The sequence below is a fragment of the Hyla sarda genome, chromosome 1 (genome assembly GCF_029499605.1).
Source record: "Hyla sarda isolate aHylSar1 chromosome 1, aHylSar1.hap1, whole genome shotgun sequence".
In the NCBI taxonomy this organism is placed as follows: Eukaryota; Metazoa; Chordata; class Amphibia; order Anura; family Hylidae; genus Hyla; species Hyla sarda.
The window spans coordinates 480,424,834-480,443,999 of NC_079189.1; the positions used below are offsets into that span (position 1 = coordinate 480,424,834).

The window sequence follows — 19,166 nt, forward strand, 5'->3', positions numbered from 1 at the left end:
AAAACTACAACTCCCAGGATGCCCTATTTGCATGCTGGGAGCTGTTGCTAAGCAACAGCAGGAGGCTGTCACTCACCTCCAACGATCCTCGCCGCACAGGTCAGTCCCTCGTCGTCGCCCCCGCCGCCGCTGCTCCTGGGGCCCCGATCCCAACATTGACGCCGGGGATCGGGGTCCCCAGCACCTGGGGTGCACGTCCCGCACCCGCTCACGTCCTCCGGAAGAGGGGCGGAGCGGGTTGCGGGAGTGACACCCGCAGCAGGCGCCCTGATTGGTCTGCCGGTAATCCAGCCGACGAATCAGGGCGATCGTGAGGTGGCACCAGTGCCACCTCAACCCTGCTGGGTCTGCCAATAATTCTGGGTCACCGGGTCACTGGAGACCCGATTGACCCGGAATCCGCCGCAGATCACTGGACTGAATTGTCCAGCGATCTGCGGCCATCGCCGACATGGGGGTTCATAATGACCCTCCTGGGCGATATGTCCCGATGCCTGCTGAACGATTTCAGCAGGCATCGGGCACCGGCTCCGCTCCAGATGGTTGCGGGGGGCCAGTAAAACACATGACGTTCTCATACGTCATGTGTCCTTAAGGACTCGGAAATGGAGACGTATGAGAACGTCATGTGTCCTTAAGGGGTTAAATTGGCACTTAACCCGTTTACTCAAAATCAAGGTACCTGATGATTAGCGGTGACTTCCCTTTAAAGTACATGTACCTGATGGAAATAAACTATCACAGTGCCGCCGGTCAGTGTGACAGTTTATTGAGCATGGCTGTGCTGCACAGCCGAGCCTCCCTGAAGCTGGCCAGGGACCAGTCGCAGCGGTCCCCGGCCAGTAACCACTGCTATTGGTCCGTCAGTACAGATGGATCAATAGCAGGGATCTGGCAGGGGTCTCCTCCTTCCCCCTCTGCTCCGTCGCTTCACACAGTGAAGCAATCGGTGGTGAAGGGGCTCCCATTGGGGAGGCCACCCGCAGCACTCGCTCTAATCCTGAGTTAACCCTGTAGACAACGCATTCACTGTGACCGCAGCGTCTATTAGGGTAACAGAGGAAGGGAGCTCCCTCTGTCACTGATCGGCACTCTGCAAAGTGAAAGCAGAGGGCCAATGGTTGCCATGGCAACCGTAGGCCTGACAGTGGCCTCTGTTGTCATGGCAACAGATCAGTCTATACCTAAGGTAGTGACTGATCTATCCTATGTCTATGACAGACATAGGCATAATTCAATGGAGTACACATGTGTACTCCATTGAATTATGTGTATAATTAATTAGAGATGAGCAAGCTTTTGAAAAATTCGACTTGGCCGATTAACCAAATTTATTCGCGGTGAATCGCTATTAAAAACAACAGCTGTCACGCCCCCTCCCATAGGCTTGCATCGAGGGGCGGATCATGACGTCACACGGGGGCAGAGGCGTGACGTCACACGCCGCCTGCCCCATGGTCGCCGGTAATCAGACCCGGAGTGAACATGCTCCGGAGACTGATTTTAACTGGGGTGCTGTGTGCAAGATCACGGGGGTCCCCAGCGGCGGGACCTCCGCAATCAGGCATCTTATCCCTTATCCTGCCTTCTCTGCTAAGGTTTATGAAGTTGAGGCAGCTTGTTGGAATGTATGAGGCAACACACAGCTATCTGCCCCTCTCTGTAATACAATGCTGAAGAAAGGGACTGGGAGGTTAATCACTGCAGTAAAAATTATTTTGTGTGAAAAATGCACTGCTCTCTGTCCACCAGAATGCTGACGTGACTATGAAGGGAAATGCTGCTGTAAAAAGCTTGTCTGTGTAACACACAGCACTGTCCTGTCTCTCTGCAGTGAAAGGATAAAGTGACAAGCCGTAATATGGCTGCAGATTATATAGGGCTGTGACATCACAGGGGTGACTGAATGCTGATAGGCTGCATCCTGCATGTGATTCAGGATCATCCCACCTACCCTCGTTCCTGTCTTCCCAGAGTTCCTTGCCCTATGTCCTCACATATGGATCTGCCATTTTAGATGCCCTGGAGCCTGGACCGCACTAAATGGAGTTTAATGAAGCAATTCACGGCGATATTCACATTTGTTGCAAATCGTATTTTTCATGAAATTCGTATCAAATTAGGATTCGTCAGCTTCGATTCACTCATCTCTATGTATAATAGTAAAAAAAAAGTGAAAAAAGTGAAAAAAGGATATAAAATATTTAAAAAGTTAAATAAAAATGTGATTTTTTTAAGAATTAGAAAAATTTTATAAAAAATGTGAAAAAAAATTGAAATAAATTTTATATTTATATATGTATATATATATATATATATATATATATATGTGTGTGTGTGTGTGTAGAAGAGAGCAGCACACTCTAATAGCAGCGTATTTGGTGCAAAGCAGTTTCTGGGGCTGTGGTCAAAGGCCCACCATTTGTACAACAAAAAAAAGGAATATACTGCAGCACACGGAGTAAAGTGAAAAAAATTATGGTTTATTCCATAAAAAACAGGGTGAATTCACAGCAAGTAGCGACGTTTCGACTAGACTCCTCTAGTCATTATCTTGATGCTTGATAATGACTAGAGGAGTCTAGTCGTAATGTTGCTACTTGCTGTGAATTCACCCTGTTTTTTATGGAATAAACCACTTGAAGATTTTTTTCACTTTGCTCCATGTGCTGCAGTATATTCCTTTTTTTTTGTTATATATATATATATATATATATATATATATATATTATATATATATATATATATATATATTTAGAGAGAGAGAGAGAGAGAGAGAGAGAGAGAGAAAAGAGAAGTCCGCAGCACACAAAGTGAAAAAATCTTGTGATTTATTCCATATCAAAAAGTGTTTTCACCGCAAGCGACGTTTCGACTAGGCTCCCCCAGTCTTTTTCAAGCAGTGGGAGGGGGGCCTAGTCGAAACGTCGCTTGCTGTGAAAACACTTTTTGATATGGAATAAATCACTAAATTTTTTTACACTTTATCTTGTGTGCTGCGGACTTCTCTTTTTTCTGGTTGTGTCAACGGTGAGCCCCTAACCAAGGCTCCAATATCTGCGTGCACCATCAAGATTTTGTTTGCAATTTTTGCTAACTTTTTCAAGTTTGGGCGTGCTGTTCATTTTTCCTATTGCTCTATATATATATATATATATATATATATATATATATATATATATATATATATATATAATACACCTCAATACACACCCAAAAATGGTCCCCCCAAAAAGATTCATGTCCCACAAAAAAGCAGTCCTCACACAGTTGCATCAGTGAAAAAATAAAAAAGTTATGGCTCACGGAATACGGCGACTTACAAACGTGATTTTTTTTTCAAAAATAGTTTTTATGCTATAAATTAACTAAAATATAAAAAAGTATAGAAATTTGGTATCGCCATAACCATATCAACCTTCAGAATAAAGTTAACATGTCATTTATACCGCATGACGAACGGCCTAAATTTTTTCTATAAAAACAACCGCAAAATTGGATTTTTTTGTGTACCACCTCATAAAAAATAAAATAAAAAACGATCAGAGTGTCAAATGTACCCCAGAATGGTACTAATGAAAGCGTCAACTTGTCTCCCTAACTTGGCCTATGCGACTTTATATGATTTCATTAAAATATCCTAAACTAAAAGGATGCCCCAAAATCCACACAGCACTCCTTCATGTCTGAGACCTGTGTGAGAGACACGTAGCGCATAAAGGCCACATATGGGATATTTCTAAATACGTCAGAATTTAGAGAATAAATCTTGAGTTTTATTTCTTTGTCAACACCTACTGTGTTACAGAAAAAAAAAAGATTAAAATGAAAAATCTACAAAAAAATTTAATTTTTAAATTCAGCCTCCACTTTGCTTTAATTTCTGTGAAACACCTAAAGGGCATTAAACTTCTTTAATGTAATTCTGACTACTTTAAGGGGTGGAGTTTGTATGGGGTGATTTATGAGGGGATCTAACATACAGGCCCCTCAATTCCACTTCAGAACTGAACTGGTACCTGATAAATAAGATTTTAAAATTTTCTTGAAAATCTGGAAAATTGCTGCTAAACTTAGAAACCTTCTAACATTCTAAAAAAGTAAAAGAATGTTTACCAAATGATGGGAACATAAAGTAGACATATTTTAGATGTGAATTAATCATTAATTTGGTGCGGCATGACTATTTATCGTACGAGTAGAAAATGTAAAGTCTACAAAAATGCTGATTTTTAATTGTTTTTGCAGAATTTTGGATTTTTTACAAAAACCACTAAACATATCAACATGTACTGCTAATGTAAAGTACAATATGTCGCAAAAAAAAATATCTCAAAATCGCTTTTATAAGTAAAAGCATTCCAAAGTTATTAGCAAATGAGTGGACGTATGTCAGATTTAGAAAATATATCTTGGCCATTAAGGTCAAAGCAGGCTATTGAGTAAAGGGGTTAAACTTTGAATATATATATGTCTGATTGCGTGGTCCTACTGCTGCGGACCTCCGTGATCTTGGCTGCGGAACCCCCGACATCCCGTGCACGGAGCAAACTTTGCTCCGTGCCAGATGACTAGCGATGCGGGATGATGGCTTGTGACATCACGGTCACGCGCTGCTTGGGACATCATGGCCATGTCCCCTCAATGCAAGTCTATAGACCCCGCGATCAGGCATCTTATCCTCTATCATTTGGATAGGGGATAAGATGTCTAGGGGTGGAGAACCCTTAAATTACTCAGATAAAATATGTTTTCTATATAGTGTTCATTCTTGCCATAGGCACTTGTAACTCTCTTTCCATGACAAATGCCAGTCACAGTGTAAATGCACGTACTCAATGTTTTGTATAATAGTAAAAAAAAAAAATCCATACTGACATAATAAATCTCAGGCTGGAGCTCATGATATAGTTCAGGTAGGAAGTGTTCATTACAAAGCCCATATTCAATTGATGTACTTGCATAGGGAATGTACATTTCCATTAGCTCATGTAACCCTGAGGGGTGAATCAGTATCCCATTGTTTTTTTTTTTAACATGTGTTTTTGATGTGAACCCATTCTCTGCAGATCGCAATGAATGCCTGGAAATTCCCAATGTTTGCAGCCATGGCACATGCGAGGACACACTGGGCAGTTATCGCTGCATTTGCAACAATGGTTTTAAGGCCTCACCAGATCGAACAATGTGCATGGGTATTTTTCTATTTACTTTTTAATAATATTGCTGGGCAAAATAGAGTATGAAAAATTACATTGTCCTCCATGTTGTATAGATAAGGATGTTTTTACACTGCATATTGCAATGTCCATCAATGGTATACATTGTTGGACCCCCCCCCCCCCCCCACACACATCTTATATATAATTATGACAGATGGCACTTAGTAATATACATTATACGTAGTGTAACATGTTTAAAAAAAAAATAAAAAGTATATCATGCTTAATGGAATGTACAAGCACACCTACAAAAAGCCAGCACAACTCTGTTCTTGCACATTATATGGTTTATTATGCGTTTAAAGCAGCATCCAAAACAAGGGTACAAGAATAAGATCTACTGCGTTTCGGCTTACTCAATTTTAGTTCTAGATGAGTAAGGCTGAGTTAGCCGAAACCTGTTAGTTCTTACTCCTGAAACATACTATACGTTAAGCGATAAACATGCAAACGTGACTGCTGAGATTTTTAGTGCATCCTCTGGCAGTCTAGTACAGTAGACAAGTTTCAGGAGTCAGTTATTGTTGGGCTACAACTCCTTTCATGTTAGCCAACCAGTATTTGGGGGGGGGAAATATCCAGCTGTCAAGAAACTTTAACCACAGTAGGAAGAATGTTTCCTCCTGTTTCATATGTATCTCTTTGGCAGATATTGATGAATGTGAGCGCCAGCCATGTGGAAACGGAACTTGTAAAAACACAGTGGGATCATATAACTGTCTCTGCTATCCTGGATTTGAGCTTACTCATAATAATGACTGCATGGGTAAGTTCTTTATTACACCGATGTGTCTGAGTGGCGTTAATGGCGTCCTGATGGATTTTCACGTGGATAAAGTTAGCAAGTGATATGGCTCTATGAGGAACATAAATGATGTGTTGTTATAATCGGGCTGGGATTTTGGGAGAAAAATATTATGAGGCCAAAAGGAACAATATTGATATAGTTTTTTGCTCTTAAAGCAGTGTTTCTAAACCAGGGTGTTTCCAGCTGATCATCAACCGCAAACATTACAGCTGACCACTGCCTCCACACCTATTTTATTTGCTTATGTTATCAAACGAAAGTTCTTTTAAACACTGTATTAACAACAGTATCCTACAGTTTTTTTTAGTTTATAACACTTTGCGTCATATATTTTTACTTTATATTTTATGTATGTATCTAAGGGTTGATGCATATGGCAGAGCCCTGTGTATGCAGCCTATATGGCAGTGCATGGGTCCTGTACAGGATCCATGCAATAGAGTACATCCATATGTACAGATGTTATTGAAGCAACACACTTTTTTAAGTTATTATTTAGATAGAATCTAACAGAACCTTCATGTAATATGACAATGTTGGTATAACGAAATACAGTAAAGGGCACATGAACACCTGGAGGCTTTAGTACAGTTCAATATAAAATAAAGTGTGCATGGGCCCTTAAATGGGTTCTCCACTTTGGACAATCCCTTGATAGATGGGTCATTAAGTTGATCACAAGGGATTCCCCTGTGTGAACTCTTCAGCAGTCAGCTGTCATGTATGGGGAAATCTGGAAGTGTTTGTTTGCACTGCAGCGCCACCACTAGGGGAAATCAAGCATTGCACAGTGCCCATTCAAACAATTGGCTTTCTAAGTATTGCAGGACAGTGCAGCTTAGAAGGAGAGTATCTATTTGTAACCCCTCACTTACTGAATCGTGGACCATTTGTCCCCTTAATAACTCAGAAAAGGCTATAAACTGTTTTTTAAACTTACACCCCTTTGATTATTAAAAAAAAAAAAAAACTATTATCATCTGGTAGCTGTATGTCCTTGCAAATATTGGCTTAGTTAAAGCTCTAGGTGGCAGCAGTAAAGTATAGACAATTGTGGAATCAATTAGAGCCAAACTTTTGCATTTGTTTTAAGTAAAATATTATAGAAATATATAAATAACACACAATACCCTGTTTTTTTAATTCCCCCAATAGCAGTCCATGTGACCCAATAAAATCTTAAGGAATTTACAATTTCACTGTTTTCCCCGCACACCCATTAGCAGAGTACAGGCAGCCAGTCACTAGTCCAGACTCCATTACTTGTCTAATTCCCTTTTTTCTCACAGATATTGATGAATGCAGCTCCTTCCCCGGTCAGGTGTGCAGAAATGGACGTTGTCTTAATAATATCGGCTCCTTCATCTGTTTGTGTAATGAAGGATATGAACTCACTGTGGATGGCAAGAACTGTATTGGTAAGTCTATAGGGGTTTTGTTCTTGCTATTTAAAGTTTATCAGATCTATGCTAAAAATGGACATCAATAAATAAGTTAAACTCAGTTTGCATACTGTTGCTGGGCCTACACTCCCAACACTACAGTCCGTATGTAACTCTCACATAATTGTAAGATTTGTTTTCATTTATTTAGTTAATAAAAGTGTTAGATTTGTTTTGATTGCATTTTATATAACTGTATTTCCATTACATAAATAAGGAAAAGGGAAGGATAGTAATAATATTGACTGATACTAATACAATAAATTGGTCTGTACAAGTATACTGGCTGATGCAATGCATCTACAGCACCTCTCTATCAAACCATTTATTCTAGTTTTTGATGTGGGTTTATACTAAACTTGGATCAAAAAAAATCACATCTGAAAAAAATGAATTTTTATTTATTTGGGGCTGAATTCACAGTTAAAAAAAATTTTTTTATTACGTTATTAGTAGCAGATATTTTAGTTTAAACAAATACCCCAAAACTTCAAAGTGTAAATGCATCCTTGCTGTGAATTGTAGATCATAACTAGTTTTATGAGGACAATAATGCTTATATTTTACTGTAGGAAACTTACTAGAGAATGAGATCTCTGACCTAGGGGCTCCACACGTTAACAATCCTTCATCTTTTCTCCGTATTTCTTGACTTCCAGATTTCTGAAAAATCGGTGCATAAACCTCTTTTTTTCAACATTGTCTTTCACTATAATAAAATATTCTATGTATATGCATAAGGGGCTGTTTATTTATACCTTATTTCATGTATACAAAAGTTTGGTAGGCAATCAATTCTCGATTTGACATTATACACATAGATTTAGCAATGGATTATACAATATATTGCTGGTAATGATGATTTTACTATTTTATAGACATCAATGAGTGTGTAGCTTATCCTGGATCATGTGCTCCTGGAATTTGTCAGAATTTGGAGGGTTCATTCCGATGTATTTGTCCTGTGGGGTATGCAGTCCAAGGTGACACCTGCATAGGTAAGACTATGTTATAAAAATCTTTCCATAGAGAGAATTTTCGAGATATGACTTACATATATTCTTGACCATCATGATGTTGCCTGTTACATTTCTGTCGTGTCATGTGGTTAACTCTCTAGGCATGTTAATAAACTTTACAAGACCACAAAGAACAACTCTAAATGGCAATTCCAAACTCACATTCACTGATCACATTTTTTGTATTTAATATGTATGAGTTACTTGATGTTTCATCACTTTAATTCTGGTAAATTGTAAGCACATGTTATCTGCTTGTATTTAAAATTCTAATTTATTTTGGTAGGAAATATTTTGTTTTATATTGTGATGTCACAGCATAGACTTATAAACAGTGCATCAAGCTACTGAAGGTGTTCTCTGGATTTAATCGAGTCAGTCAGAAACTTCTTACAGTTTTTACAAGAACCAAGTAAATGAGATTTTGATTTTCATCAATACGTAAGGTATATGGGCAATAGAATAAGCAATTATTCCACTGAATCTAACAATATCAAAAATTGCCCCATTTTTAAAAAAATCAGAATTGTCATCTCTCTATGCATTTTTTAAGTAAACTCTTGTATTTACAATTTTTGAAATATCAATTTTGGCACTGCTATCCATGTACAGTGCTGAATGGCGATGTGTAAATTGTATGCTTGGCCCCTAATTGTAAATATATAGTGACACTAAATTTGACAATCATTTGATCGGCAGGCTTTACACCCCAAAGGATTTTACACCTGGGGCAATTATCAACCCCCCATGCTAAACAACATATATACATGAACATGCAGTTATACAACCACACACATAAACAGTATTTACACACAATGAGACACTTGCCTTTCATGCACAAAAACTTGAAGGAGTCCACATGAAGAGATCCATCATCACCCTGCCCCTGCATGGACTTACAGGTCACCACTGTGCTCTCCCCCTGCCCCTTCTCCTTGTCCTGACTATAGAGGAGAAGATGCAGCCTGTAAGGAGGTTGAAGCCCCTGTGATTTTAGCTTGGTAAATAGAACAAGGGGCCTATTCTTTATACCAAAAATACAGTGGTGTGTGGAATGTGGAAGTGGTGTGGTAAAGCCAGCAGCAAGAGGTCCCTTTTTATGTTTAATTTGATTGTGCTCCTGATGGTAGAGTAGTATTTATTGGTACCATTTTTGTTTTAATGGCACTTTTTGATCGCTTTTTATTTCTGGTATATGAAGTGACCAAAAAAATCCACAATTCTGGACTTTTTTTTATTCTATGTCATTGACTGTAAGTTTTCATTAACATTATATGTTAATAGTTTAGACATTTCCACACACAGCAATACCAAATATGTTTATTTTTTATTTTTTTACATTACTTTATTAGAAAATTGGGAAAAGGGTGTGATTTAAACTTTTATTTGGAGGGGGGGGGTACTCACATTTTATATTATTTTGCAAATAATTTTTTTCACTATAGGGGACTATAACTTTTAATCCTTAGATTTCCAACACTGTTCAATGAGGGGCTATAGCCCAGCATTAATCAGTATTATCAGCACTGTGCTTCTCCAGCCTGCCAAAGCAGCAAGGAGAAACAGAATGAAAATCAACTGGCACAGAGGCAGGTAGGGACCCTAAAGCTGCCATGTCAGCTAATCAGCACCCCACAATTTCACTGTGGTGGTCCCTTTCAGCTATGCTAAAGGACAGGCACCAGTATTTTACTGTCTCTAGGTCCCATGACTGACTTATATCACAGAATTTAAAGGGTCAGTAGCCTTTCAGCAACAATTGCTGCTGCAGGCTATTGATTCAGGATCATATCAAATTCCTATTCTGAAGTTGCCAACCCTAGGGCATACCCATACATCCTGGAAGGGAAAGGGTTAATTGGTTTTTACCCCACCTTAAGCACCACTGAAATTAAAATAAATATCTGGAAACCCCTTTAATTTGTTCGCACACATGAAGTTTTAACGTTTATATTAGTAAAGATCACCCTACCTTTCGTCCTACTTTTTCTAAAAATAGCATTAAAGCTGTAAGTCCACCAGAATTTTATTGTATTTAAAAAAAAATCCTTCCTCTTAATTTTTAACCAAACCTAGGCATATAACTGTAAAGTGGAAACCCGAGCAAGGAACTGAACATGGCAACTCTAGATCTTCCCTCATCTTATGAATTGTCAGGAAGAAAGTTATTATTTGGTCCAGAAGCACCGCAGATGGTGGACTGACTGGGCATGGTACTGAATGCACACAGGGTGTTAAATTGTCAGTCTCTTTTTTGGCTCAGGTGTTTCTGTACAGGACTAGAGGAAAGACTTGAAGCTATGCCTAGATAATAGAAAGTCTAGCTATAACTTTGAGTCATACTCATTGAGTTATTCACTGCATACTTAGGGTAAGAAAGCTATAAAAGCAGAAGTTATATGACAGGACTTCTATCTTCAGTTGCCTGAGGTAAAAACTTAAATAGCACTGCATTCATTGAAAATCATAAGTAAGAAAGGATTGTTTTCAGAATATCTACTGTATCACAGTACCATTAAAGCGTACTGTATACTGCTATATTATAGTCATAGAGTTATGAAATAATTACTGCATTCCCAGTCCTAACTGCCTTGAATTTCCAAACTGTGTCCAGCCATCATTTATAGGCCAATGAGGTCAATAGAGCAAACAGTACACAGTGATGGAGTCAAATGGGAGGGGTGGTATAGCAGAAAAAGCGCAAGATACTCATCTTGTCTCATGGCAAATATAATCCAGGTACAGACCTCTAGTGGACACATACATTATTATGTACAGTACTACACACATTTATATACTTGAGGCATTTATGTATTCCTAAACATTGATTCCAGTGGAGCATTCTGGTATTCCAGCAGCAGCTGGCAAGCAATGGTATAACCTGTTTTATTCTTCATATTCTGTGCAAAGGACAATAAACATGTCTTTCACCACATAAGTGTCTGCTTAATGTCCATTGACAAATGAAATAAAACAAGATATAACATTACGCATCAGGACTAACATCAAATACAAAGCCCCAGCAATTAAAACCTCTCACAAACAGAAATGGACACTTTAGCATTTTTGGAGATAATTGTTTCTGCACATGTCTGTATGCAGACAGTCTACTTAATGTCAGTGTCTACAGAACTGTAATGCTTGGCAAACACCATAAAAGACTGTTATTAGCTGTGTCTGTATGTTCTTTAGGATTGTGAAAAGTTTTAGATCTTTCGGAATGATTTTCATCTTGGAAGAAAGACATCAGAAGTCTGTGCAGTACATATCCAGAAGCTGTTAATATATTTTATTATTCTGTCAGATTATAGACATCAAAATATACAAGTATTGCCTATAGCCTAAGTGACCCTTAATAACTGTCCTATAGCACTTTCAGTGCATTGGCTATAAATCACTGGAAAAAATTACACACAATCCTACATAAACTTTCACATTTACTCCAACCAGACTTCAAAGACCAACTCTCATTTTTTCTATTACTATTTTTTTAGACAAAGTTCATTGCTAGTGCTACAGACCAATACCCTTAATCAGAACAGTTACGGGCTGAATGGTGCTCTCCAAGCTCCTCTCCGTCTTCTATGAAGTTTCTTTATAGAGAAGTTGTTTGACACAATGTTTGGAATAGTATTTGTCTTAAACAGAGATAGGATACAAATATGGCAACAATGATATACAAAAATTAAATCACCAATGAGTCTCAATCAATACAAGTAGTACCTTTTTACTGAATCATTCACATCATCTGTAGGTCACTGGTTATACAGGTGTGGTATGTAACTTAAAATCATCTTTTTCTCTGATGGAACATAAAAAAAACACATCATAGTGTGTCATTTCTGTTTTGCAAAAGCTTTAACTGGACTTAAATGGGCACTGTCACTTTAAAAAGAATTTTGACATTTCAAAAGTTTTGATCAATCTGGTCTGAAAAATAGATAGAACTAGCTGAGAGAGGGCTCTAAGTGCTTGGACTTACAATGTAAGTCTATGGTATATCTCAATCAGCTGCACTTTTCTCCTTGCTCATTCTATAAGTTGGTCGACGTCTGAAAATGTAGACTCTGAGGACCAAAACTTTTCACATGTCTTTAGGACATGTCAAAAGTTTTTTTTTTATAAAGTGACAGGTACACTTCATATTTCTCTTCTTCTTGTCCTGTGCATTGTATTGTTTATGGAGCATCTGTGTAAAAGCACACCATGTGGTTAGGGGTGGTATATGCAAGTAAATATAATATTTTTAATGTGAAAATACTATGTTTGAACAGGGGGCATCTAAAAACAAGGTGGAAAGTGACACAAAAGTGACCAGACCATAAAGCATCATTGATTCTTAAAGGAGTACTCCGGTGAAAAACTTTTTATACCCTATCCAAAGGATAGAGGATAAGATGTCTGATTGAGGGGGTCCTGCCGCTGGGGACCCCTGTGACCTCAGGCACCCCAGTCATCCATGCACGGAGCAAATTCATGTCTATGGTAGAAGGTGTGACGGCTACGTACTTGCTGTCACGCCCCGCTCCCATAGACATGAATGGAGGGGGCAAGGCGTGATATCCCGAACACGGAAGCTACAAGCTTCTGTGTTCCAGACACTGTTGCTGCCAGCTCGGAGATCGCTGGTGTCCTCAGCGGCGAGACCCCCACAATCAGACAAATTATCCTCTATCCTTTGGATAGGGAATAAGATGTTTTTCGTTGGAGTACCCCTTTAAGAAAGTGTTTGGTACATACAACAAGATCATAGCAGCTTTCAAAAAATGTGTAATGGGCGTATTGCTTATAGAGGTATTGTTATCAGAATAAAAAATGACCGGCAACAGTTCTCCTAAAGGCAACAGTTCTCCTAAAAGTATTCCTTTAAATTTCTAGATATTGACGAATGTATTGAAGAGCCCAATATATGCCTTTTTGGAACCTGTGCAAACACACCAGGAAGCTTTCAGTGTGTTTGCCCACCTGAATTTGTTTTATCAGATAATGGGAGAAGATGTTTTGGTATGTATAGTTTCTCTTTTTTACATTTGTTCCCTAATCTTCCTTATGTTACCCTAAATGCAAACTCTGCTTTCACATGACCTACTCTCCACTACTTTCATCACCCCCTAGACTTACAACCAGTACACCACTCCTGCCTTTTCCTTCTTTCAATTATGCTGATTGCTTGAATAACCGAACTTTAGTGTCTCTATTCCTTTTAGTCTACTAGTCTATTTGTATATACAGCAAAAATGTATGCAAGTAATCTATTTTGAGTCACAAACATCAAATAGCAGGTAGTATAGCACAATACGATTTCACACAACATATAGGTCCTTATTCATCCATATCACAAAGGGAGGTTTTGTTTGTAGAAAAGGATCACTAATGAAGGGCCATTAGGTAGGAGCAATTCCTACTTAGAGTCAATTTGGCAGTAGCCAATATCTAGGCGTAGTGGCTGCTCTTGTGGTACAGGTGGATAAAGTTTGGAATTTAGCAAAACATTCTGTGCTGTATAGCTTTATGCCACCAATAATGGATGTTTATGACACAACCATAAATGTTATGTGCTTCGATTTCTAAGTTTCATTGTATAAATACTGAAGCAGTCCTTCTAATGAGCACCATCATTTCACCATAGTGATGTTGAAGGAAATACTTCTTGTTGATAATAACGTCATAACACAGTTATCAATTATGAACTATAGTAAAAAAAAAAAAACTCTAAACATATATGACCTTTCTGAATTGCTAAAACCATAATTCTGAAATTATGAGATAGCAGAGATAATATATACATATCTATATATACAGTTGCAATGGTGCCTCTCTCCCTCCCTGCCCTGCCTTACTTCACCCTGTAATATAAACAATTTTTTTAACAGTTGCACTTTCCCTTAATGTAGGGTGTACCCTGGCAGTTTGGCATGTAACTGGGGCACTCACGCTAGAAAGGGCAGCCCCTATGCCACTGGTACCTGTCCCTCGCCTTACAAATCCTTTACACATCTAAAGTGCCACAAGATAAAATGCAGTCACTGGCAAAGTGCAATAGGTAGACAAGGTGCTTATTTGAAAAAGATAAGTACAAAGACACATCTGTTCTTTGATATTTTCCATCCTATCTTTATACTTATCTTTTGCACATAAGCACCTTGTCTGCCTATTGCACTTTGCCGATGACTGCATTTGTTCTCGTGGCATTTACGAATACTCAATCATAGTTATAGGCTACTGTGTACCCTAAAAGTGGCTCATGCGCAGTACCTGCCAAAATCTTTTCTATCATGAATAAGATTTTACAGGGGAAGGGTTATGAATATTTATGGAGAAGGAGATAGGTTGCATGTCAGAGTGCACTTGGGGCTTAGAAAGGCCCTGAGTGCAACAAGCCAGCTCATTATCATATTAAGACGAATGGGTATAACTTAACAACAGAGCCACAGATTTCAAAAAGGTAAACACTCTTGTTATCAGTGTCACCCTCACTACAAGTTTGTCCCAACAGGTCAGTGCATGTGATGCTGATAAACAGATTCCCTTCAATACATGTACATTTAAGATAATACAAAAATGATAATAGCCCAAATACAAATAATGTATTTTTACCTTTTCATGAGTTCAGTCTTTTTATGATTAATACAAATTCATGTTTATGATTAATACAAATTCATGTTTATGATTAATACAAATTCATGTTTATTTCAGATACTCGGCAAAGCTTTTGTTTTACCAGATTTGAAAATGGGAAATGTTCAGTGCCCAAGGCATATAACAGCACAAAAGCAATGTGTTGCTGCAGCAAAATGACAGGAGAGGGCTGGGGAGATCCTTGTGAACTCTGTCCAAAAGAAGGAGAAGGTATGTGAGGCTTAAAGAACTTCCTGCTGTATTAATGTCGTTGTGCCTCCATTTTATCATAGACAAATGTCTTAATGTTTTTGACCAGAATTCAATCTATAATGGCCAGAAGCTCTAAATGCCAAACAGGAACATTAATGATGCCTTAATAAGGGGGAGATTTTTGTGGTCGGAGAACTGCTAAGACCAATTATGTGGAATATTAAAAAACATAGTGAAGGATGATTATAAGACTTAGTTGTCTTTTTCTGTCTTTTTGTGTTTTGCCAGACCTCTTTGCTTTGATCTAAATAGCTCATTTTTGTTATTTTTTTGTCTTGTCTGCAAAGTCTGTTTGCCATTTGTTACTTTGAAACTTTGAAAAACTCGCCATGCTTCTGTTCTAAGCAAGAAGAAAATGTTTTTTTCTATAAAATTATTAATATTCCATTTATTTATATTTATGTATTGTCCTCTTTTCAGTGGCTTTTCAAGAATTATGTCCATTTGGACATGGTACCATTACAGGTCCTGAAGGTGACAGAGAAGGTAACACTGTTTTTCATACTAAAGTCTATAAATCATGGATTAGATCAGCTGTGGAAATTAGTGGCTATTATTCTGTCCATTTTCCTGTTATGTTATAGATGTCAATGAATGCAAAGAAAATCCAGGAATTTGTGCAAACGGTCTATGTATTAATACGGATGGATCTTTCCGGTGCGAGTGTCCCATGGGTTATAATCTAGATTATACTGGAATCACTTGTGTAGGTATGTGTCATCTTTTAGGAGCCACAATATTATTATCAAGCAACCTATAATGTATGTGCTACTTGACCAAACACATTTATGTATTTCTTGTTGCTTATATAATGCCTTTCACATCAGCCCCTGTCCAAAATGAGTTTCACCTATCCTAGACAAGTGAACATAACCTATCCATATGTTTGTGAAGTGTAGGAGTAAACCAAAGCACCCAGACGAAACCCACTCCAACACGGACAGCTAGGCCACCGTATTTCAGTTCTTCTATCCAGACCAATAATCATCTTTCCACACATACCAATGGAGAATTAGATGTCCTTTGTTTCACAGCTTGGTCCAAATAGTAATATCATATTTACCATCACTTGGCTAAATGTGAACCCCTAAAACTTTACTTATGGGCCACAATATTTTAGTTGCTGTAGCTATTCCTGCCAAATAATAAAAACAGAAAAAAAATTGTAATATAGAGTTGTTATTGTCCGTGGTGTACTTTTTTCTTTTCCTTTTTCTTTTTTCTTTTTTGTAAATTCTCTGTAATATGTAGAATTTATCTTACATTCTAGATACTGATGAATGCTCTATTGGCAATCCCTGTGGCAATGGGACATGTACTAACGCCATTGGTACTTTTGAGTGCACTTGTGATGAAGGATTTGAACCTGGACCTATGATGAACTGTGAAGGTATACCATTAGTCCAGCCGGGCTGATAAGGATTGTATTTATTGAGTACATGCTAATTGTGCTAACATCTTATTTAATACAGATTTGAAAAAGTAGTTCTGCTAAGTTTTTACTAAAGCCCAGTGCTGTTTTATAGTTGTTAATATACACTACACATAATGGATTATGCAATTTGTTGTGTTTTGTCCCTCCAGATATCAATGAATGTGCATTAAATCCTCTGATCTGTGCATTCAGATGTATCAATACTTACGGTTCATATGAATGTACATGTCCTGTTGGATATGTTCTGAGGGAAGATCAGAAGATGTGTAAAGGTCAGTGAAGTAACATTCACACATCTTATTGAGTCAAAAAAAAGAAAAAAAAATTCACCTGTAAATATCTTGTACTACCTTATAGATCTCGATGAATGCTTCGAAGGGATCCATGACTGTGAATCCAGGGGTATGCTATGTAAAAACCTCATTGGGACATTTATGTGTATTTGTCCTCCTGGAATGACTCGAAGACCAGATGGAGAAGGTTGTGTAGGTAAGGACTGAATATCTTGTACTTTCAGATTTTAAGGGTTGTTCAGAAGGACTGTGAAACTACTTATAAAATTATTTAAATAATGAGTTTATTTATATTTTTGTGTCTATTTACATTGTGAAAGTGTTGCTATCATTTAACAAAACTTTTGATTTCACATAAACATGTCAAAAGTTTTGAATGAAGAGAGGAGCGATCTGCCGAATTTTTTTTTCCGTATTGCTTTACCAATTGGTAAGGTCTGAATGCTCAGACCCTAACCAATAAAAAAACCTTTGATTGGTTGTAACAATAACACTTAAAACTTTTAACCCTTTTGAACTACACAAATCAACTCGATTCCTATTCTAAGGCTACATTCACACCTCGTTTTCAGCCTACTGTTGCCAGATCCGGCTGGGGGAGGAGAAAACCGGGCACTCCCGTACCCTAGCCAGACCTGCACTGAAATCCACTTACTTCAATGAGCCGACCGGAGTCAAACGGTGACTCCGGTCGGCTCATTTTTGACCCGTATGTGGTTTCCTGACCGGCCCTAAAACCGTAGTATACTATGGTTTTCGGTCTGGTCACAAAACCGGATACAGGTAAAAAATGAACCGACCCGAGTCACCGTTTGAATCCGGTCGGCTCATTAAAGTAAATGGATTTCAGTGCCGGTCCGGCTGGGGTATGGTAGAGCCTGGTTTTTCCCTCCCCCAGGTGTGAATGTAGCCTTAGATAGTGTAAACCTGTAACATTTCCAAATTTATCACAGTAGATCAGGCTGTTTAAGTCTAGTCTAAGCAAATGTGGTGCATATAAGACAGTTTTTTTGGTGCAAATTCTGCCACATTTGCAACAGTAAATCTGGGCCATCATGTGTTCGTATACTAATGTGTAACATGTTAACTGTGGGTTCGAAAAAAGCTTTCTGGTTCTGTACCTTAAATAAAATATTTTTAAAATAGATTTACTGATCCTACGTCTGGTTTCTTGGCTCTAAACTATTAAAGGGGCTAACCAGTGAACTTAGTTAATTTCTTATTGTCCCCAGGTTGCATACAAAAGTAACAAATACTTTAACAAACACTTTAACTCCACTCCTCATAGCTCTGGGATTGAGGACCCCTGTCCACGTTTAGAGACTCTGCTTTCCCCCGAGCTGCAAAATGTAGCGCCTACAGCCAGGGAAACTGACAGTACCGCTCACCAATGTTGGGTTGGGATACCGCTGCGGCCCGTGATTGGAGAAGCCAAGCTGTGACATTATGTCTACAGCTCCATCCAGATCCGGTAAAGCAGATTGTCAGCAGAGACCGGCTGGAGTTGGGGCACCCATATCCCAGAGCTTCGAGGGTGAGGCGGAAAGTGAGTTAAAGTATTTGTTATTTCTGCATGCAGCCTGGGGACAATGAGAATTAAACTAATTCCAATGAATAACCCCATAAATACTCTTATTTAAAGAGCATCATGGTAAAGCTGGGAACAAAGAATAACTGGAAAATACTAGTTAGTATATCTTTGTAAACTTTATATACATACAAACACAAAAAAATACATGAAGTAAATGATTACCTTTAACAGATTGTTTAAAATTTCACTCTATTTGTATCCTTATCTATTTAATATTTTGCTCTATGTGTATCTTATCTATCCTGAAAAAGATGAGAATGAATGTCGCATAAAACCAGGCATCTGTGAAAATGGCCGTTGTGTCAATTCCATTGGAAGTTATCGATGTGACTGCAATGAAGGATTTCAGCCATCACTTACAGGAACAGAATGCCTTGGTAAAAAAAAATGTTTTGATCTTATGCTACTAGCATTTCTTTCCACATTTTTTCCAAATAACTAAACTATTATGGTCAAATATTGGTC

At 38.2% G+C, this 19,166-nt stretch overlaps 1 protein-coding gene across 1 annotated transcript in view; it reads left to right on the forward strand.

The window, feature by feature from the left end:
• The window catches only part of FBN2 (fibrillin 2), a 230,049-nt gene that overhangs the window by 184,080 nt on the left and 26,803 nt on the right, over positions 1–19,166 (forward strand). The window contains exons 45-56 of the mRNA XM_056537296.1: positions 5,070–5,195; positions 5,872–5,988; positions 7,320–7,448; positions 8,351–8,470; positions 13,370–13,495; positions 15,188–15,340; positions 15,803–15,868; positions 15,967–16,092; positions 16,653–16,772; positions 16,967–17,089; positions 17,175–17,306; positions 18,953–19,078. Of these exons, the coding sequence (XP_056393271.1) occupies positions 5,070–5,195; positions 5,872–5,988; positions 7,320–7,448; positions 8,351–8,470; positions 13,370–13,495; positions 15,188–15,340; positions 15,803–15,868; positions 15,967–16,092; positions 16,653–16,772; positions 16,967–17,089; positions 17,175–17,306; positions 18,953–19,078 (1,464 nt within the window). The remainder of the gene's footprint in view (positions 1–5,069; positions 5,196–5,871; positions 5,989–7,319; positions 7,449–8,350; positions 8,471–13,369; positions 13,496–15,187; positions 15,341–15,802; positions 15,869–15,966; positions 16,093–16,652; positions 16,773–16,966; positions 17,090–17,174; positions 17,307–18,952; positions 19,079–19,166) is intronic.